General features: G+C 51.5%; 7 protein-coding genes across 7 annotated transcripts; 6 read left to right on the top strand and 1 right to left on the bottom strand.

Annotated features, from left to right (window-relative positions):
• The first annotated feature begins 85 nt into the window (after positions 1 to 85).
• On the top strand, positions 86 to 2,264 carry BDW74DRAFT_3955 (uncharacterized protein). Its single transcript, XM_073732683.1, has 5 exons — positions 86 to 260; positions 346 to 377; positions 481 to 560; positions 630 to 711; positions 777 to 2,264. The coding sequence occupies exons 1-5, from the start codon at positions 179 to 181 to the stop codon at positions 2,124 to 2,126; spliced, it is 1,626 nt and encodes a 541-aa protein (XP_073589646.1). The 5' UTR covers positions 86 to 178; the 3' UTR covers positions 2,127 to 2,264.
• Positions 2,265 to 3,705: 1,441 nt separating this feature from the next.
• BDW74DRAFT_172377 (adaptor protein NBP2) lies at positions 3,706 to 4,968 on the top strand (the record flags this gene model as incomplete). Its single annotated transcript, XM_073727518.1, has 1 exon — positions 3,706 to 4,968. One exon carries the CDS (start codon positions 3,706 to 3,708, stop codon positions 4,966 to 4,968), a length of 1,263 nt encoding a protein of 420 aa, XP_073589645.1.
• A 733-nt stretch (positions 4,969 to 5,701) lies between these two features.
• Positions 5,702 to 7,008, bottom strand: BDW74DRAFT_184542 (uncharacterized protein). Its single transcript, XM_073730841.1, has one exon. The coding sequence runs from the start codon at positions 6,845 to 6,847 to the stop codon at positions 5,834 to 5,836; it is 1,014 nt and encodes a 337-aa protein (XP_073589644.1). The 5' UTR covers positions 6,848 to 7,008; the 3' UTR covers positions 5,702 to 5,833.
• BDW74DRAFT_142082 (uncharacterized protein) lies at positions 6,807 to 7,211 on the top strand. The gene is made up of 2 exons (XM_073722665.1): positions 6,807 to 6,944; positions 7,011 to 7,211. The coding sequence occupies exons 1-2, from the start codon at positions 6,900 to 6,902 to the stop codon at positions 7,191 to 7,193; spliced, it is 228 nt and encodes a 75-aa protein (XP_073589643.1). The 5' UTR covers positions 6,807 to 6,899; the 3' UTR covers positions 7,194 to 7,211.
• A 3,233-nt stretch (positions 7,212 to 10,444) lies between these two features.
• On the top strand, positions 10,445 to 14,162 carry hmg1 (HMG-CoA reductase). Its single transcript, XM_073732676.1, has 4 exons — positions 10,445 to 10,907; positions 10,955 to 11,320; positions 11,371 to 13,676; positions 13,729 to 14,162. The coding sequence occupies exons 1-4, from the start codon at positions 10,566 to 10,568 to the stop codon at positions 14,066 to 14,068; spliced, it is 3,354 nt and encodes a 1,117-aa protein (XP_073589642.1). The 5' UTR covers positions 10,445 to 10,565; the 3' UTR covers positions 14,069 to 14,162.
• Positions 14,163 to 15,361: 1,199 nt separating this feature from the next.
• Positions 15,362 to 19,347, top strand: BDW74DRAFT_142077 (putative cell polarity protein). The gene is made up of 3 exons (XM_073722664.1): positions 15,362 to 17,180; positions 17,230 to 18,312; positions 18,364 to 19,347. The coding sequence occupies exons 1-3, from the start codon at positions 15,906 to 15,908 to the stop codon at positions 18,766 to 18,768; spliced, it is 2,763 nt and encodes a 920-aa protein (XP_073589641.1). The 5' UTR covers positions 15,362 to 15,905; the 3' UTR covers positions 18,769 to 19,347.
• cyp4 (peptidyl-prolyl cis-trans isomerase) lies at positions 19,348 to 20,829 on the top strand. Its single transcript, XM_073722663.1, has 5 exons — positions 19,348 to 19,437; positions 19,721 to 19,923; positions 20,080 to 20,252; positions 20,315 to 20,421; positions 20,479 to 20,829. The coding sequence occupies exons 2-5, from the start codon at positions 19,737 to 19,739 to the stop codon at positions 20,663 to 20,665; spliced, it is 654 nt and encodes a 217-aa protein (XP_073589640.1). The 5' UTR covers positions 19,348 to 19,437; positions 19,721 to 19,736; the 3' UTR covers positions 20,666 to 20,829.
• Positions 20,830 to 21,132: the final 303 nt, after the last annotated feature.

Here is a 21,132-nt window from a genome sequence, read left to right as displayed (position 1 = left end):
CCGAGAATCAGGGGCGCCACGTGACGTCGTCTTTGGGGCCCGATGGGGGTGGCCAGCTGGAACTTGATTCTCTCCCCAGGCGCCATCTGCCCTGACCTTCAATCGTTTTCTAGAACTTGACTGTTTCGCTCTTTAATTTCGCGTGTGCGCTATTGTTTGCTCTTCTGATACGCACACCATGGATTTCGACTCCCTCAAAAACCAAGTCAGCAACCTGACCTTGTATGACCTCAAGGCGGGAGTGCGCAAGGTCCAGAATGGTAGGTCCCGGCCTTGAGGAGCAGGATTCCCAAACCTCTCCTTGTTACTGAAATTAGCATATGTGCTAACATTGCTCTCATGCAGCTGTTATGAATTACACTGAAATGGAAGCCAAGGTTCGTCGTCCCGACCGTTTCCGTCCGCGATGTCGGTGTCACTCCGCGCCCTGAGTGTGGGGTTGACTGGACGGTTATGGTGTCAGTCACTCATACCTCCTAGGTCCGAGAAGCTACAAACAACGAACCATGGGGTGCCTCGACGACGTTAATGCAGGAAATTGCTACTGGAACTCATCATTAGTCAGTGATCCCGAAGTGGTGTCGCAACGGATTTATGAGTCCTTGCTGATTCGAGTCTCGGATTGACAGCCAGTTACTGAATGAAATCATGCCCATGATCTACAAGCGGTTTACGGACAAGACATCAGAGGAGTGGCGGCAAATTTACAAGGTGCGGAAAACATTCAATGGTTGTTCTTCGGAGTTCCGTTGACGGTGTCCTTTTGCCGAATCTAGGGTCTTCAACTGCTCGAGTTCCTCGTCAAGAATGGATCGGAACGTGTCGTCGACGACGCCAGATCACACCTGTCCTTGATTCGCATGCTTCGCCAATTCCACTACATTGACCCAAATGGCAAGGATCAGGGTATCAACGTCCGAAACCGTGCACAGGAATTGGTCAAACTTCTGGGTGATGTCGAACTGATCCGCTCCGAGAGAAAGAAGGCCAGGGCCAATCGCAACAAATTCCGCGGCTTTGAGGGAGGAGCGGGCATGGGCAGCGGCATCGGAGGTGGCATCGGGAGCTCTGGAAGTGGTCGCTACGGAGGATTTGGTAGCGACAGTCTGTCCTTTGGCGGCTACAGCGGGGGTGTTTACGGTGATGGTGGTGGCTTTGGAGGTGCAACGACTGAGTTTGAGGATACCGGCAGGCGAGGGAATCGCTTTGAGGAGTATGACGAGTACGATGAGGCAGATGCGGCTCCAGCCCGAAGGCGTGCGGCTAGCCCTCCGCGCGCTCAAAGAGAGGCGAAGAAGCCCGAAGCGCCCAAGGCCCCTGAACCAGACCTCGTCGACTTCCTTGATGACGAGCCCGCTCCTGCTCCTGCTCCTGCTACTGCTACATCCTCTGTCGCCGCCGGAAAGCAGCCCGTAGGCAGCAACGGCCTGAATATGCTTGATCCTACACCGGCCGATGACGACGACGACTTTGACGATTTTCAATCGGCACCTCAAGCTGCTCCCGCCCCGGCATTATCCAACACATTCGGCATTCCACCGCCCGCATCCACTGTCAGCACCAATTCGACCACCCAGTTCGCAGCTCCTCGACCTGTGTCCGGAACACAAGGGTCGAATATTAACGGAATTGTTGGGTTCACCTCGATGACGCCGACACCAACATCGAGCGGTTTCACTTCTCCTACCCTCTCATCGCAAGCCTCGAAGCCAGTTCAACCCAAACCCACCGGTTACCAGGCGGCGACCCCCAACTATTTCACGTCTGTTGCTACGCAGCAAGGGCCCTCTGCTGCCTTTGGCCACCGACCATCCATGCCATCCACTTCCTCTTTCTCATCTGCCACGAGCCCCGCCAGTCCCGTTGTAGGCAACAGGCCAGCGGCTTCGAAGGCCTCTGGTGATGCATTCGGATCACTCTGGTCTAGCGCCAGTGCGAGTGCTGGGATCCAGAAGTCAACGTCCACCGCCAACAAAGGGCCCAACCTCGCCAGCATGGCCAAGGAGAAGGCTAGTGCAGGCATCTGGGGTGCGCCAACATCTGGGTTTTCTTCTCCGGCTCCGCAGCAGCAATCACAGCAACCGGCAAAGACAGGTAGCTCCAACCTCGATGATCTTCTGGGCTAGGTAACCTTTGTCAGTCTTATTCTTTCAGCTTGCATCCTGCAGTTCTTTGGGCAATGTTACTCTGTTATGCAAAATCTTTGATTCTCTGTGCTTATGTTGGTGGAAATAAAACTTGCGTCTCTTTTCTTTCAATTGACGGCAATTCTCGTTGCCAAGCGATTACCTTGTATATTTCTAGCCTTCGTTACTTTCTCGGCGCTTCTTCCCAACTTAGCTTGTAAAGTATAACCATAAGCTCCACAAGAAAGGAACAATTTCTGCCTGAATCTCAAGGCATGTACGGAGTAGATCTGAAACATCACGTGCGAGGGACCGTTAAACGACTCGAAGTGGATGGAGTAGCGAAATCGGAATCGAACGCCCTTTGCTATGTGTCTGTGCTTTCTGACGTGACAACCTTATTATACTTATCCATCGTCTTAGTCGTGGTGTGCTCTCGTTGGGTATATCAAAGTCCTGCGTTGAAACGTCGCAACTCGCTGCAGGAAGGCACCGAGAGACAGAAGACGCCGAACTCCACAGCAGTCCCGACTGCGCCTCGTCCGCTTCGTTTCGTCCTAAGCGTTGTTGAGAGAGAGGTTGAAGACAGGGTCAAAGTGACCTACAGCGTACGGCAAGGGGTTCATTGCCGCCCAGTACCTGTCTTCATCGCTCATCGCCGGCCAAGTAAGTCAAGTCCCCTCGCCACTTCTCCGAATCTGCTGGCGCTGGCAATTGGACGAGGATATAGCTCCTGTGTGCAATTAGACGCCCATCCCCTCGTTTTCCACTTACTGTGCCTCTGACCCCCTCCCTTCTCTTCCCTCGCCTCTCCTACCCCTTCGTGACCCGGGTCCCGCATCACTTGAGTTGGTAATCAGCATTTCTGACATCTACTCTGGCGCGTAGCTGCGCTATAATTAGCACCTCGACTTGCCCTCGATAATTCTGGCTCTCAAGCGCGGAAGAGACACCAATCCGAAACATCTCGTTGCAGCGAGCAATCCTCTCCCGTTATAATTGGTCTTTCGCAAGCGAAAGGGTCTTCGAACTGCTTCAGGTACCCGCCCGCAGGAACCGCCTCGCTGTCGCTTTTCCACGTTCTCGGTGGTCTCGGTAGTTCGCCGTCGCTTTGCTACAACAGTGACCCATTGGGGGTTCGTTCAATCTCTTCGGCGTCTCGCTACTCTTTCGTATCCATTATTGCTTGATTTACGGTCTCGACACTCCTTATTCGTCCTGCCCATAATAAGAACAAGGCGCTGGATCGTGCGTTCACACGCAAGGAGACCGCCAGGTGCCCCTCCCAGCCGAATCGCAAATCCTCGGATCATCGTTGTTTGTCCCACAGCCTTCATAATTCTTGACTTGTTGATTGCAGAGAGGCTGTGGAATCTTGGTGTCTCAGTTCGTGAGCCATATCGCGGAGTATTGCAGAGTGTGGGTTGGCGATCGCAATGCGAGTCTAGGGTGAACCCCAACCACCACCAACATTGCCTGAATTGATATTCCCTTTGATCTCTCTGCGACGCGCAATCATCGGATCTTGCTACCTTTTACTTTGGCTTTCGTGCCTCTCGCGGATCCGATGACGACCACCATGACAACAGAAATGTCCCCCCCTCCGTCACAGCAGGCTGTTTCGTCTACCAACCTCGCGGTTCTGCCTCCCCTAGTAACCGACACGCCTGTCCGAGTGACGAGTCGCCAGCGATCGTCATCTTACGGAAAGGACCGTCTATCCACATTCTCCAATCTTTCTGTAGCCTCGCAGAACCGGTCGAGACCTGGGTCTCACGTTTTTCCTATATTTCACTCCAGCTTGCCCTATGCTCTGGTGCGAGATTTCGCATATCCCACTATCCACCCTTTCCATTACGGCCCGCTTCCGCCTTCTGCGTCTGGGCTCTCGAGCCCTGTAAGCGAACATCGGCGGTTGTCTGACCCTCCGGCGTCTTGGGACAGTTCACGTGGTCAATGGTCAACTCAACCATGGGGCAGCGATACTGGTCATGGACATCAACCGCTTCCAGCCATGTCGTTTGGCGATGGGCCTCCTTATAGCGAAGACGAAGATCTGCACAGCCCCGTGTTCTCTGCGCCACGCCATCGCAGAAACAAATCCACCGGGAGTGATGTGAACGGAGGAAGCGGCAGGATCTCCTGTGGTAATACCTATACTCGCCATCTCAGCATAATCGGAGACAATGAGCGTGGTAGGTTTGTCAGCATGAACGCTGACGGCAGTGAGACCTATTACGTGAATGATGATGACGACGGGGATGATGGACCGGGTGGTGACCTTGTCACTTACCCACCGAACCAGAGTCGATATACCTACCTTGGCTCATATGATGATGAGCATGGTTACGACAGACAAGCAGGCTTCGAGTCGGAAGAAGACTACAGTGGGACTCATCGATACTCTCGCGAGTTTCAGTTCTCGGTGGGATGTCCAGATGAGGAGATGCACGGGAAAGCGGTTGCACTTTTCGACTTTACTCGTGAGCACGAGAATGAGCTCCCGTTGACCGAGGGCCAGGTGATATTCGTCTCATACCGCCATGGCCAGGGGTGGCTGGTGGCGGAAGATCCACGAACTGGGGAGAGTGGATTAGTCCCAGAGGAGTTTGTCCGCCTAGTCCGCGACATTGAAGGCGGTCTCACTTCGCTGAATGGCGAAGCTGAGGCTGAATATGAATACGATGACCACAGTCCGGACTCAACAGATTCCCAGCAGGAAACGACACCGACCACTTACTCGGCGGCTAATGGGGGTCTGAGGAACCCTGAGAGTGAGAACGAGAAAGAAAGTATGGCAGCACCGTCAGAGGCGGAGCAATCGCCAGTGAAACACTCATGACCTATGTGGAAACATAGAAGAGACATATAACCGAGCAACGCCACGGTCGTGACCGACTCTCTTGGTTTGGTCGGTATGATTTCCTTGATTATCTCGAGAGTTCCCCGGTCGGAGCTCGAGACTGTCGTATATCTGCATACATGATAGAACGGCCGTGACTGAAACGGTCATGGCTCGGAGGGTGGGGTTGTGCTTAATAGCATATTATCATACTTTACTGGTCTAAAAGCTGCAGAGCCGGTCTGCGGTTGCGCAACGCTTGTTACGAGACTGATGTGAGTGAGATTGTACATATTTTATATCATTTGGAGTACTGTTCAGCGCCAGCGTCGGGAGGGTCGTCCATATATCAATACCAATATATCAGCCATATCAATGCCAATTATCCTTACAGTTGCTTCTTCGCCTGTAAGTATGTAGCTCGGTCTAGGGTCTGGGAAAGAGAAGTAATAGTTGACGGAGTTGAAGAGGCTGAACGGAAGAAAGAATTACTAATGAGACTGGGAATTGCGGTGAGTTTTCGCCGAATTGATGTTGGGAGTGAGACGCGCGGTGAGGCTGATGACCATGTCATCTACTTCTAGCATTTGCAACTTTCTACTTACTACCTTATTCTAGGTCTATATTTGAGACTTTGGGAAGAAATTGACAGTATATTCGACGGATATCGCTACATACAACCATTTGGTCTTCCAGAGAACCAATTTGTACAAGTGAAATGAGAGGAGCAGACGGAAAGCTTTGCTAGGCCTGCCTAGCCATACGGCAATGTCCATGGGATGGTATCGGTTTGGTCCAGCCATGTATAAGTGCCGCCATCGGGGAAGTTGCTTGACATCCGGCTCCCTTGACTTCATAGGCGAGTTTAAGCACTGCCAGATGGGCGTACCCATTGGATGGAGGTCACAAAGGAGGTCACCGTGACCGTCGCTACTGGGCGTCCCGTTGCTGGCCCAGAAGGTGCTGGCGTCACCGGTCTCGAAGGAGTCGGTGTTGATGGAGTAGAAGTTGCCCCCACTGAACTCCCGGATTGTGAAGCGAAGATCTCGTTGAATTGCTCGGGAATAGAAGCGCCGTTCAGAGACTGGTCGTGATCGTAGTTTGCACTATTGCTCATCCGGCTGTTTGAGTTATCGACAACGTCCACGTCCATGCATGTCGAGTACATCTCCTGCTTGCCATTGGGGAGGCTGGGGTCTATACCGGCTGCGGTGGGCCAGTCCCAAACCCAGTAGAGCGTATATGGCTTGCCTGAGGGGGCATTGCTGGGTAATGCAATGTCTGCTTGACACCATAGGTCACCTCCCATATACTGGTCGGCCTCGTGCGGGAATTCCTTCTGTCGTTTTGTAGAGATTTCACCACCGTTGACCTGGTAGCAGCGACCATCATCGTAGTTTCGTTGTGCCAGCAAGACTCCGCGTCCGTCACCGCCGGTTCCATCCTCAGTCCACACTTTGTGGATGTCGAGGAGCTTTTCGTCTTCTTTTGGGTCTGCCGTTCCGTAGACGTAGATTGTCCCGCGGTTATCGGGTTTCCCTAGCTGTGTAGCCGGCAGTGTTACATGGCCATTTTCTTGGAAGCGGAGAGCAATGGCGGCGCCTGCGCTCGCCTGTAGCCGTGGACTCCCATCAGTCTGAACTTGTTTCCGTTGAGTGTCCTTGCAGATGTTCCCTCCGCTATCGGTTGGGATCAGGTAAGTCATGGAGGTGTCGCTGAATGAAGGATCTGAGCGAAGGACGTTTCCACGAGGAAAGCCTAGGGAACCGACGAAGGTTCCATTTGGTGCAATAACCATAAGCTGTTCCACCCATGAGTGAGCGTAGACGAATGTAAAGAGAAAGGCAAGGAGGGTCAACCTCCGGCTGATGCCATGCATGTTGTGATAGAAAGATAAATGAGCTTTTCGTTTGCGTATAGGTTCTTGGAGTATGAAAATGGAATCTAACACCGTCCAGCGCGCTAGGTCAAGATTACTGGTCTCAAAAGTCAGTGTAAGTGTCTGATAGCCCTTCTGAAAAGGGCCTAGCTAGGAAACACACCTTTTATATGTCCATTGTGGTCACCAGCCGCGATATCCACTCAAAGTATCTTGTGTTCTTGGTTTGTTTGGAACAATGACAATAGTCACAAAGGAGCAGCCGGTACAAAGGTGGATCCGCCGAATAGAAATCAATAGAAGCTCTATTGGTGCGGTGCCCAGTAAAGAAGCCAGATTCAAGTGACTTCTCATGAAACAATGAACATCCACAGGTGACCATCCACTTGGATTATCCAGCTTTGACCGGGACTAAGGGAATAAAGCAGCCGCTGTTCAAGGAAGCCAGCCCTTTAAGACATCTCAATAAACAAACTTGGTTGATAGAGTACTCCCTTGTTGAAACACATGGATCCAGAATCGGAGCGCTTCCTGAGACGGGAAGGGCAGAGGCACAGCTACAATGAGGGAAGGCCGGAGCCAATGATTGAGCAGTTGTTGTTTCTGTCTGAGGAATGTCATGCGAGGTTAAATCCGTACGGCGCATGGTTGACGATCGGCGGCTGGCATAATCTCTAAGTGACATGCCCAAGCTGGCGGAGTGGGTAAGGTACGATTGGCTGTAGCAGCACGTTTTCACAGATTCTGCTACAGTGAGGCATCTCGCTCCGTTACACTATCAGGCGCATGGCAGGTCTAGAAATAGCATCGGCGCCTAATAGCATCAAGCGGAGGTTTTGCGTGACTCTAGGCTGGACCCTGGATGATCATTGAGGCGCTGCAGATCTGAAAGCTACAGAAAAGAGTAGTGACGGGAGTGTCTAAACGGTCTGCATTTGCGGCAAAGCGCATCTTGAGAAATTTCGTAAGAATTAGCTTGGATCATACTTTGTACAGTAATCGAGGTGGACTTCGAAATCACCTTCCTTGAGATAGATAAAATAGTTTGGCTGCATGGTGGTTTGAGATTTAGGCGCCGGCTTCAATGCAGGGGACCAGAGCAAGCGCGAATGGAAACAAGCAACAGCAATGTGGGAAGGCCCTTAATATCCAGTGGTTTAATTTTAGCACTGCCTTAGGAAGAGAGGTCACGGAGTAGGCTTGACGATGGGAGTAGTTAAATAGATGATCAAAACCTGGTCAAGTCAACCGGCTTTCAAAGTTTCTCTACCTACCGAACACACGCCATGGAGGTCCCTTTCCTGTCAGTTTACCAACCTACCCCTCTTGAAAAACATACAAGAGTTCTGAATAGCCCGAAGCAACACCGCCTTCACTATTTCTTTCTGATAGTTTGTCCTTGAGTGTCTAGTTCTACCGTTTTACGAACTTGGCTTCTGTTGATACGTAATAGAAACAATATATTTTCTCAATCCGGGACGCCAACGGGATAGTTATTGGCCAACGTCGGATATGCCCACGGAACAGCTCCTCGGCTGGCAAGCCTGACGTGCCTGATATTGTTGAGCTACACAACAATCGGAAACCTGATCAAGATCGCCTTCCCTTCCTTTCCTTTGCGTCGGTTTGTGTGACCTTTGAGAGACCATGGGGCAGCGAATACCAGGTCACAGTCTGTCCTAAATTTTACAGCGGCTTTTGCGACCATGCCGCCTCGCACAATCATCCCATCTCCACTACGGGAAAAAGACATCGCAAGGACCAGGTACGTAGTGTATACAGCCAAGCTCCGGTCTCGCAGGTGAGGCATTGATTGATAAGATTGATACTTAGGGAAAAGTGGGTATTTTTGAGCAATTATCCGTGCAGTGGCGCCCGAGTGTAGAGCGTCCCACTGATGTAGCGACTTCCTCAGACATCCATGGGACATGGCCATGCCTCGTTGCCAGTTGGGCATTTTGCAGATAGGCAGATAGCCAGAGAGGGCAGCACTTCTTTGATCGCCCAGAATGGGGATACTCAAGTGCTTACTCTGTACATCCCTGCATCCCTTCATCTATTGTTCCCGACTCTAGCTTGGCTAGGGAACGCGACATGACATTCCAAGGTTGTCACTCCGTCAAGGCGCCTGGGACCGTTCCTCGGACTCCGTTGTGGAGGGGCCGATTGCTGTCCTATTGGGCTTAATGGGCTTGAAGCTGTCTCAGAAAGCAAAGTGAAGGCCTCAGAGCGTCAAAGACCACACTTTACCCAGGGTATCCTGTACTCTGGTTCTTCAGCTATGCACTAGTTTGTCACCTGCTACACAGTACGGTGCTGTGTACAATAATGCCATGCGCCACTCCCCGGTATCCTGACATATGACTCGGCTATTGCCTTGCGGAATCATGCAAGATACGAGACTCAAAGATTGGGGCCACTCGTTGTTCACTAGAAAGGCAATTCCCGACAGAGCCGAAGGGGAGACGTATTGCTTTTGGAGATTCATTTATTTTTGCGGTCTCTTCGTAGATAACGAGGCCGTTTTGCTTTTGGCGGAGTAATTGCACCTTGAAAGACTTCCAAGGTTTACTCCGTTGACCTCCCTTCCAGCGGAGTATCTGCATATCAAAGCTTTGTCGAGCTTCTCGAGTCACCGCAGGCTAACAGTATGCTTTCCGTACAAGTCCGCAGCTCGTCATTATGATAACGTGAGAGATAACGTGAGCTACATAACCTGGGTCCTGGATGGTTGGACCCAAGAGATCGTCAGTGCTGGCCGGGGTTACAGCTTTGTGGCCCCGTTGTTCGGATTAGTGTGGTTTGGCCTGGGCGAGCCAGCTTTCAATCCCGCCAGCTTTTTTATTCCCTCTAGCCCCCTCCCTTTCCGAGCTGTTTCTTCTTTTTCTTCTTCTTCTTCTTCTCCCTCCCTCCATCCTTGGATCCCACGTCTGGAATCCTCTCCTACGCACCTGGGCTGCCTGCTTGGCGATCGTCCGTCCTTCTTATAACTCGGTCAATAGTGCTGTGGCTCTCAGTGCGGCCTTTGATTGGCTCCCCCGGTTCTGTGCCTTCCTAAAAGAGTAAGTTTTTCTAGGCGGCAAAATTCGCCGGCTTACCTAACTATTTCTTCCCAAGGGTCACGGGTGGCTCAAGCTCTTCTGTTCTGGTTGAGTGTGCGCATCCTCAGGGGCTTGGTGGCTGTGACGACTCGACTGACCTGAGCGCAGACAGACACACACTTCGAGGACGAGATCCGTTGGCAATTGGTTTGGGGGACAACCGCGACAATCGGAATCGGAATCGTTGAATTACGCGGTCCTACACCGACGTATCACCCACGACATTGCTGCGTCTTAGGGTATGTCTCCTGCCCGAGCCCAGACTCTTCCTCGCCCTTTCTCGTTGTTTTCGCCGCCTATTTCTTATGGTCTCGCTCCGCTCTTGTTAGTGGCAGGCCATTGGAGGAAATGATTCGCTGACGGCAAAAATCATTAGGTCCTTTCGAAGTTCGTGACCCGCAAAACATATAGCACCCTCTTCCTTCGCCATATGTCACCCAACTCCAGAAAAGCAACTTAATTTACTCTCGACTTATTGTACATTACGGTTTGCGCGGATTGAACACATCGGATAGGGTCTCTTGCTCGGTGTGACCCATCCGCATCAACATTTGACTAGGTACTCCAGTCGTACCTTTTGTACCACACATACACCGCCTCCTCCCCCATCAGCCATCATGGCTTCTGTGTTGATTCGGAGGAAGTTTGGGACAGCCGAAGGAGAAAGCGAAGCTGAACCTTCGTGGCTGAAGCGTCAAGTAACCGGCTGTCTGCAGTCCATATCTCGTCGCGCCTGCATTCATCCTATCCACACCATCGTCGTGATCGCCCTTCTCGCCAGTACGACCTATGTTGGACTGCTCGAAGGCAGCTTATTTGATTCATTCAGAAACTCCAACCATGGTGCCGGCCAGGTGGATGTCGACTCCCTTCTTCTTGGGAATAGGAGTCTAAGGTTGGGCGAAGGCACGTCCTGGAAGTGGCAAGTGGAAGATTCATTGAACCAAGAGGACTACAAGGTGAGTCTGAAGCACTGCGCGTCTCTCTTTAAACTAACGTATTTCAGGCTGATCAGCACCTTGCATTGACGACCTTGGTCTTTCCGGATTCTGTATCCAAGTCAGCGTCAATCGCACCCGTTGCCGACACCATCCCGGTACCCACTAATGCATCCGCTCAGCGCCTCCCGCATACTCCCAATCTCTTTTCTCCCTTTTCTCACGACTCGTCCCTGGTCTTCACTCTCCCGTTCGACCAAATTTCTCAATTCCTAAGGGCAGTCCAAGAGCTCCCGGATCCGACGATTGAAGATGACGAAGAAGAGCAGAAGAGATGGATCATGCGCGCTACTCGTGGCCCAATCAGCGGACCCAACGGAACCGTCAGTTCCTGGGTCTCAGACGCCTGGAGTTCCTTTGTTGATTTGATCAAGGTACTATGCCATCGGCCTCGTCCCGGATACCATTTGCTAACTATCATCAGCATGCCGAAACCATTGATATCGTCATCATGACCCTAGGCTACTTTGCCATGCATCTCAGCTTCGCGTCTTTATTTTTCTCTATGAAACAACTGGGGTCGAAGTTCTGGCTGGCGACCACTGTCCTTTTCTCCGGCATGTTCGCTTTCCTTTTTGGCCTCCTGGTTACCACCAAGTTCGGCGTTCCAATCAACGTCCTCCTCCTGTCTGAGGGTCTTCCATTCCTTGTTACGACGATTGGGTTCGAAAAACCAATCATCCTCACCAGGGCCGTACTCAATGCTTCAGTTGATAAGAAGCGCCAAGGTTCAGCCACTTCCACCCCCAACTCTATCCAGGACTCAATCCAGTCCGCGATCAAAGAGCAAGGTTTCGAAATTGTTCGTGACTACTGTATCGAGATTTCTATTCTCGTTGCGGGGGCTGCTTCCGGAGTCCAGGGTGGCCTGAGGCAATTTTGCTTCCTTGCCGCGTGGATCCTCTTCTTCGACTGCCTCTTGCTCTTTACCTTCTACACGACCATTCTTTGCATCAAACTTGAGATCACACGTATCAGGCGCCACGTTACCCTTCGCAAGGCGCTTGAGGAGGATGGCATCACTCAGAGTGTTGCTGAGAAGGTCGCCTCGAGCAATGATTGGTTTGGCACGGGATCAGACAATGGCGATGCTGATGACACCAGTGTCTTTGGACGAAAAATTAAGTCGAACAACGTGCGCCGGTTCAAGTTCCTCATGGTTGGAGGTTTCGTCCTCGTTAATGTGGTGAACATGACGGCAATTCCTTTCCGGAATTCGAGCTTGTCTCCTCTGTGCAATGTTTTCGCACCTACGCCTATTGATCCCTTCAAGGTAGCTGAGAACGGTCTGGATGCGATCTACGTTTCTGCCAAGAGCCAGAAGCTGGAGACAATTGTGACGGTTGTTCCACCTATCAAGTACAAACTTGAATATCCTTCGGTGCATTACGCTAAGCTCGGAGAGAGCCAATCCCTTGAGATTGAATACACTGACCAGCTTCTGGATGCAGTGGGTGGGCAAGTTCTCAATGGCGTTTTGAAGAGCATTGAGGACCCAATCATCAGCAAGTGGATCATTGCTGTTTTGACTCTGAGCATTGTTTTGAACGGATATCTCTTCAACGCTGCAAGGTGGAGCATCAAGGAACCGCAACCCGCCCCCGCTCCCAAGGAACCTGTCAAGCCCAAGGTCTATCCCAAAGTTGATCTGAACGCAGGTCCCAAGAGGAGCATGGAAGAATGCGAAGCAATGCTGAAAGCGAAGAAGGCATCTTACCTTAGCGATGAAGAACTGATTGAACTCTCCCTGTGCGGCAAACTTCCTGGATATGCTCTGGAGAAGTCGCTGGAAAATGAAGAACTTATGAGCCGTGTTGATGCCTTCACCCGGGCGGTCAAGATTCGCAGGGCTGTGATCTCAAGGACTCCCGCCACATCTGCTGTCACTAGTTCGTTGGAGACGTCCAAGGTGCCCTACAAAGACTACAACTATGGGCTTGTCCACGGTGCTTGCTGCGAAAACGTTATCGGAAACCTGCCTCTGCCTCTTGGTGTTGCTGGGCCTCTCACCATCGACGGCCAAAGTTATTTCATCCCCATGGCGACTACTGAAGGTGTCCTCGTGGCCAGTGCTAGTCGAGGTGCTAAGGCTATCAACGCCGGCGGTGGTGCAGTTACTGTCTTGACTGGTGATGGTATGACTCGCGGTCCCTGTGTCGGATTCCCTACACTTGCACGGGCAGCTGCAGCCAAGGTTTGGCTTGACTCTGAGGAGGGTAAGAGTGTCATGATGACAGCGTTCAACTCGACTAGTCGCTTCGCGCGGTTACAGCACTTGAAGACTGCTCTTGCTGGTACCTACTTGTACATTCGATTCAAGACTACTACTGGTGACGCCATGGGTATGAACATGATCTCGAAGGGTGTTGAAAAAGCTCTCCACATCATGGCCACGGAATGCGGGTTTGACGATATGGCTACAATTTCTGTGTCTGGTAACTTCTGTACCGACAAGAAAGCAGCTGCTCTCAACTGGATTGATGGCCGCGGTAAATCTGTTGTGGCAGAGGCTATTATCCCCGGTGATGTCGTTCGCAACGTATTGAAGAGTGACGTGGATGCATTGGTCGAACTGAACACCAGCAAAAACTTGATTGGAAGTGCTATGGCAGGCAGTCTGGGTGGATTCAATGCGCACGCATCGAACATTGTTACCGCGATCTTCCTTGCCACTGGTCAGGATCCCGCACAGAACGTTGAGAGCAGCAGCTGTATTACCACGATGAAGAAGTGAGTTTACTTGACACCCCACCACTCATGATCATGCTAACAAATTCTTTAGCTCAAACGGTAATCTCCAGATCGCTGTGTCTATGCCTTCGATTGAGGTCGGAACCATCGGCGGTGGCACTATTCTCGAGGCCCAGTCTGCGATGCTTGACTTCCTAGGCGTTCGTGGCTCTCACCCCACCAACCCCGGTGACAACGCGCGCCAGCTGGCTCGTATTGTGGCAGCCGCCGTGCTTGCCGGAGAATTGAGTCTGTGCTCTGCACTTGCGGCCGGACATCTGGTCAGAGCGCACATGGCCCACAACCGCAGTGCTGCGCCCACCCGGTCAGCGACACCGGTCTCAGCAGCTGTAGGTGCTGCCCGGGGACTGACTATGACATCTTCGAGATAAACATCATCAGCATACGCCTTTCTCCTTTCCACTTTCTACCTTTCTTACGATACACAACGATGCCACTAGGCTTTCTTACGACGGCCAGTCCGGGGCCAACTGTCCTTCTCACTCGGTTCGCTCACCCGGACCTTCCTTCAACTTCCGGTACACATTTTCTGAACGTTTGATTACATGTGGGTTGTTTATGGCAATCGATAAGTCAAGAATATGGTCACGATTGATTTTTGGGAGTAAATATAATGGAGTCTGGGCATTATACATAGAACTCTGCTGCGGGAAAGACCTGAGCAGGAATATACCGAAAAGCAGAAGACATGAGCATTCGGTCCTTACAAGAGGAAGGACCATCGCTCGTCGGACTAAATCTGGAGATGATTGTTCGCAATGTATGGATAATAACCTGTGTACGGATAACACCTATACTAATTGAATCAACTTCACCACATAATCTTTATGAAAGCTCCGTAGTGTACTTTTCGAGGTTAAATTGCATGGATTCTCCTGAACTAAGCCGGAGCGAGAGGACTGTGGAGCGATGGCCTCAAAAAGGAGGAAGAACAGAGTCTGGCCGCTGCTTGGGATAGACGAGCCGCTGGGGCGAGATTTCGCTACTGCAAATCACTTCCTAGAGTGAGTCTTTGCTTTTCTTCTTCGTTCTCTAAAGGCTGGCGCGAAACCAACTTCAGCAGTATTGATAACATGATGATGCGAAGATTAATATAGATATACCTACAGGGTAGAGCCTGGGAAAGTCGCCTGGCTCGTGTCTCGCTCTTGAGACTGCGAGGAGTATTACGGAGGACGTAGAATCAGCCCCAGCACCGCCACAGCGGCCACACCGGTGCCTTCATTCCGCTGCAGGAAGTGATTGATTGGTTCAACTCTAGGCTCGATCGCTGGTTCCTGGATGGTTGAGCGAGTGTTGAACTCCGGGCCCAGGGGGTTGTCGCACAGGCGGAATGAAGAGAGAATGGTAGGATCAAGAATCCAACCGTTATTATTGTATGTATATTGAGCAGTCTGAACTGGAATGCAGGAACCTGTTCTGAACATGGGGGAATTGCTTATGTCGAGGTCACACTCCAGCATATCCAAAGGCTTCCTTCCGCCTCTTTCGAGGCCAGTGATTCGCTGGGAGCCTGACTAGCATCAATTTCCAAGAGCGCAGTGTGGGAGAGTCGCAGTACGGATGGCAGTAGTAATACTATGGACGCTGATCCCTTCTCTGACGAAGAGCTGGGATTCTCTTCATCTCTGTAAGACTGAGGTCAAGTCAAGATTGAACCTGGGGTTCTTCTTCTCCAGCTTGTCGTCTCTGTGTCTCAGATCTTCCCCTCAACCTTCAGACCTTCGGGAGTCTCGCCTCCGTCCGTCCTCCACTTCTGGGACTCTGGACTCTCGGGATCCATCCTTGGACGCCTGCCCAGTACTCTCCTTTGATCCTTTATTCTGTGCTTTTTTTCTGTCTTTATAATCTGTTCTTCTTTGTGTCCTTGTTCATTATCGGCGATTTCTCATCCCTACGTCGCCGTCTGCTTCGACTTGTTCGCTTCACGCTTCACATCAGACCCCCTTACCATCCGCTTGTCTTACCTCCCCTTTCTTGCCCGAAATTCCGTTCGCGCTGTATCATCTTAGGCGGCCTTCGCTCTATACTGTCAACTTCGAACAAAGACTCCCTTCCGAATCCCGACGGTACCGCTATCCCGTAATCGACGACCCCGGATGCCATCGCCCCGAATGCTGGATGTACAGGAGTAATTTTCGCGATCGATAGGTGGATTGGACAACATAGCTTCTGCACGCAGCTGTCGCAAGGGATTAAGACAGCTTGATGTCACTTGACCCAATGAATGGTCAACCTGGGACGATGTCGCCCGTCTCCGTAGACGGAAGCGACTGGTCGGGGCTCAATGGATACCAAAAGTCGGATGCGCCTTTCTCTCCAACATACTCGAGTCGCGGCAATCTAGCGACACCTCCTACCTCCGGGGTACCGAGCGATCCCAATGGTGCTGGGGTTCCGAGCGGCTCATCCTCGCAGTTGAGCGACTCGGGCAACCCATCTCCGCCGAACTCCGTTGCTGCAAGATCGAGCAATGGCACATTGGGCGATCAGCGCAGCAGGCGGCAGCGACAGGTGGAGGAGATTCTGGCCCAACATTACTCCGCTTTACGAAGATTTTTGTATTCGAGTTATCGAGACGAGCGGTCGAACAGAAAGTCGAGCAAAGCACAGGACAAGCTCCTTCGGCTCTCGCCGACCCAGTTCCATGAACTCAGCACAGACGTTTACGATGAGCTGCTTCGGCGGCAGCAGGCGATGCCGTCTCCTAATCGGCCAGCGCGCCCCGAAGTCCCACCTTTTCTCCCGCCGCGAAGCGATTTCCACGAAAAGCGCAACCAGGCGCGTCAGAAACTTGCTTCGCTCCAGCACCAGCGCTTTAGAGACCTCGGTGCCGATGTCTTCAACGAACTAGAACGCCGATTTCCGCACTTTCCCACAAGGGACTCTCGCCGGGCCAGCCCTGCGCCTAGCCTTCGCGGTCGTCCCCCACCCAACGGACTTGGACCTGGAGGGTACCCTCCACCACCTGGTAGTCGGCGGTCGCAATCGCGAGGTCCGCCGCGGATGGGAAGAGGATATCCCTCTGGCGGTCCTCCTGGAAGCCCAATGTATCCTCCTCGGAAAATGTCACTTAGCAGTAACGCGGGTATGAATGGCGAGGGCCCCATGGCTAAGTCCTTCCAGAGCAACACGATAGTTCCCAACAAGAGCACCATGGTGGAAGATGATGACGACGGTGCTGGCACCGAAGATGAATATGATTCGCGGAGTGATGCATTCGCTCTTGACTCGTTCATTAGGAGTAGACGCGGGACTGGGACGACAATCGGCGACAGTGACAGAAAACTGCTGGCAGATACACAATCTCAGGTTTTGACATTACAAGAAAAGGTCAGCAAACTCGAAGAATTGCTGAAAACAAAGGACGAGGAAATCAGCAAGTTCCAAGGAGACCGCCAAGAAGTGGGCAAGTTGGAGGAGTTGCTCAAGGCAAAGGAAGAGGAAATTTCAAAGTATCAGGAGGATCAGGACAAATCTCAGGTAGGCGTTCATGTGCTGGCATCTTAGGGCATGCTAACGAATCTTACAGATAAGCAACGCCGAGCGACAAGAATGGGACGAAATCAAAGATGAGCTTGAAAACAAAATACACAAGGCAGAAGACCTGAATAGCTCTTTGCAGCTGGAGCTTGAGAAGGTTCGAGCAGAACACGAAGCTGTCGAAAGGGACCTCCAGGAACAACTCTCGGGGGGTCCAAGACACCAAGGCGGGGATGCTGAACTGCAGGCCCAGTTCACTGATCTCGAGATCAAGCACCAGAAGCTACAAACGGAACTGCGGGAGCAACAGCAGGTGACAGACGAAGTTCGGCGGGAGGCTGCTGGTTTCTTGATGGAGATGAGAGAGTTATCAGAGCAGAGCCACTCGAGATTGGAGCATGAAGAGCGATTATCCGAGGAGGTCAACAGATTGGAAGATGAACTCAATGTCTGGAAGGGCCGGTATGCCAAAGCAAAGGCACAATTGCGGCACCTCCGTACATCCTCCGCTGGAATATCAGATCTACGTTCCGATGTCAATACTGTGGCTAAGGATAACGAGTTTCTGCACGAAGACGGCGTTATCAAAGACGTCCATGTCACGAAGTTCCAAATCACCATCGACGAGCTCCTTCGCATTGCTCGATCCGACGACCACCAGCATGTTATGCAGCAGATCAAGGCAGTTATTATATCTGTCCGCCACGTCCTGCAAGACGTTCAGCAGACTAAACACGCTGAACCAGCCGAATGCGCCAAGGCTACGCGCAAGGTCTCTGCAACAGCGAACAACCTGATTACCGCCTCGAAGAACTTCGCTAGCTCGGGCGGCCTATCCCCAATTTCTCTCCTGGATGCTGCTGCTTCGCACATGTCAACTGCCGTCATTGAGCTTATTCGTCTTGTAAAGATTCGCCCAACGCCGGCTGATGAACTTAACGACGATGACGAGGATCTGTTCGCACAGATGAAATCACCCGACTATTTCAGCGTTGCGCCTAGCCAGAGCAGGATGAGTAACGGATCCGTTTATAGCGCCATGAGCCCTCCTCCCGACTCGGAGCATGTTACCAATGGCATGAAACATGGTTTTTATCCGGAGCAAGAAAACCATGAACTCCAAGATCTGAAGGTAATTTAGACCTGTCAATTTGATACTTTACAATACTGACCGCGTTTCTAGTTCTACGTGGAGGACCAAGCCGACGGATTAGTTCAGTCAATCCAGTCTCTGGTCGCGAGCATTCGTGGAGAGGAAAGTATGACTACTATTCGCACCCACGTGTCGGCTATCGCATCCATAGTCACGAATGTTGCGGCCTCCACAGATCATCTTATCACCAAGCCAGACACAAACCCAGCTCTTCGTCAACGTGCTGGCGCTAGCATTGAGACGCTCGAATACCAGAGGAGCCGTCTCGTTGGTGCGGCCGCTGAGGGGGAAGGCGCCGCTAATCTTGATCAGCTTCGTGTATTCACCAATCAACTCCCGCCCATCGCTTTTGAGATTGCGCGCGAGACCAAGGAGCTTGTCCAGCGATTGGACGTGACAGACCATGGTGAGGCCGAGGACGACGACTTCCGATAGACGATTACAACCGGGCTTGGCGATTGTCTTAGACGGCCTGTGTATTCTTCTTAAGTTGGTCTGTTTTTAACTTTCATTTCTGAGCACTGATTTGACATCATTGTGTTTGCGACAATTGCTCGATCGCGCAGTTTCGATTTTTTGCACTGATCATGCATGAACATGAGCAACTATGTGGAACGAAAAGTTAGACTTGGTGGTTTATGACCTTTTGTCTTTGATCTATTTTCCCTTTAGCTTCAGGAGCTGTATTTTATGTCTTATTCTTCTCTTGGACGCTCTGGCTTTCGATAACTTCTTTTTAGCGGTCCGCACCTCTTTTTTTGTCGGCCCTTGAAGCACCACTTGGACGCTTGGTTCCGTCTTTTGTTTCTATTCTTGCACTTAGATTTTATACTATTGATTGACTTATCTTTCCTTTCTGTGGAGTGTTTCAATGACCTTCAATTGTCAATGTCCAAGACGCTCGGCCCAGGCAATGTATGGAATCACGTGCCGAGCTCTCCGGGGAGCTACAAAAGCCAGCTAGGCCCAGCCCGGAACTTGAGCTTCGCGTTGTTCTCCAGCAAGACTCCAGCTTTCTTTCTTTCCTCTGTACTTTTAGTGTACGATCATCTTTCTCCATTTATTATTATATAATCAATATCTTTCTGTACCATACCACTTTCGGTTTGTCTCCAAATTCCCTGTTTTTTGAGCTCTCTCCAGCTTTCTGCACTGCTACAGTCCCTTTACCGTTTATCAACTTCATCTCTTTAATGTGAGTATCCTCCTAGCCAATTGCCCAAATATGATCCCTTCTGCAGCTATTGAACTCTATATCTTGCTTTGAATCGCGTCGAAGCAGAGTTGAGAAGAGTCATCACTGCACTTCTTGAAGCTGCGTATCTGGCGTACTTGGGCTGACGTACCTCCTGCAGACGGCAGCCGAGTTAACCCGGATACTCCGTAGTGCCCCTCCAGCAACAATGTTCGCCCGAAGCCTCAAGTCGACAATAACCCCACCTTTCTCGTCTCTCTCTTCTCGTCCCCTCTCCTCCGTGTTCAATTGCACTCAATCCTCTTTCATCTCCTTCCGCGGCTTCCACCAGTCCAACGCAGCTATGGGTTCCCAGGTTTTCTTCGACGTTCAGTACGCGCCTGTCGGCACCAGCGGTGAGTCTCCGCGCAACACCGTTACCCCTCCTTCCCACTGTCAAGCCGACCCCCGCATCCATTCGACGTAGACCCCAGTTCCCTACTTAGCATCGCTACTTTACTTGGTACTTAGAGTCAATCGCTCAATGCTAACGCTTGTCCTGCGTGCTATAGCCCCTAAGACTGGCCGCATCATCTTCAACCTCTTCGACGACGTTGTCCCCAAGACCGCTAAGAACTTCCGTGAGCTGTGCAAGAAGCCCGCCAAGGAGGGTTACAAGGGCTCTTCTTTCCACCGTATCATTCCCAACTTCATGCTCCAGGGTGGTGACTTCACCCGTGGCAACGTGAGTACTCTCCTGCTATACTCGGGATTGTTTTTTCTGATTGCTGACCTTGCGCGTCTTAGGGTACCGGTGGTCGCTCCATCTACGGTGAGAAGTTCGCCGATGAGAACTTCAAGATCACCCACAGCAAGCCTGGTCTCCTCTCCATGGCCAACGCTGGCCCCAACACGTACGTTTTTTTCTCGCGCATGCCATAACATTGACCAACTGCTGACATTGACTCTAGCAACGGCTCTCAGTTCTTCATCACCACTGTTGTGACCTCATGGCTCGATGGCAAGCACGTTGTCTTCGGCGAGGTTGCCGACAACGAGTCGTACCAGGTTGTCAAGGAGATCGAGGCTCTCGGCAGCTCCTCCGGTGCTCCCCGCTCCAACGTCAAGCCCACCATCGTCGAGTGCGGTGAGCTCTAAGCAGCATGAATACGTCAATTCGAAGATATCTACCTAAAATGGAACCCATGTGGATCGGAGCGTAATGTGGTTGTCGCACGTTGCTTGACCACAATATAGCTCCTTTCCAGCCTTGTGTAATTTAGAGCGTTGACATAACCAATTTCTACTTATGAAACTCTGCACGATCTTATTGATATAACTGTAGTCTTCTCTGCTGGAAAACGCCCGCCGCTGTTGAACCCCGCTCTCCGGAGTGGCATGGTGGGTTGATGCCGTTACCCCTCCTTACTGCTAGCCCTAACTATCCAGGCTACAGCGTATCCTCGGCATAGTTCTTGTACCTGCGTTGATGAAGGTAATTCCGTATTTGCTCGCTCGAAGAAGAAGATGGCTACAAAGGGTACTCATAAACCGGATTACAGTCGTAGCAAACTTTTATGTTCATTAGTGGCATTACATTATTCTCAACAACAGCCTAAGGCCTT

This window comes from Aspergillus multicolor (genome assembly GCF_047715735.1).
Source record: "Aspergillus multicolor strain CBS 133.54 unplaced genomic scaffold BDW74scaffold_1, whole genome shotgun sequence".
NCBI lineage: Eukaryota > Fungi > Ascomycota > Eurotiomycetes > Eurotiales > Aspergillaceae > Aspergillus > Aspergillus multicolor.
The sequence above is the reverse complement of the archived record's forward strand: the minus strand, read 5'-3'. Positions and strand labels throughout refer to the sequence as shown.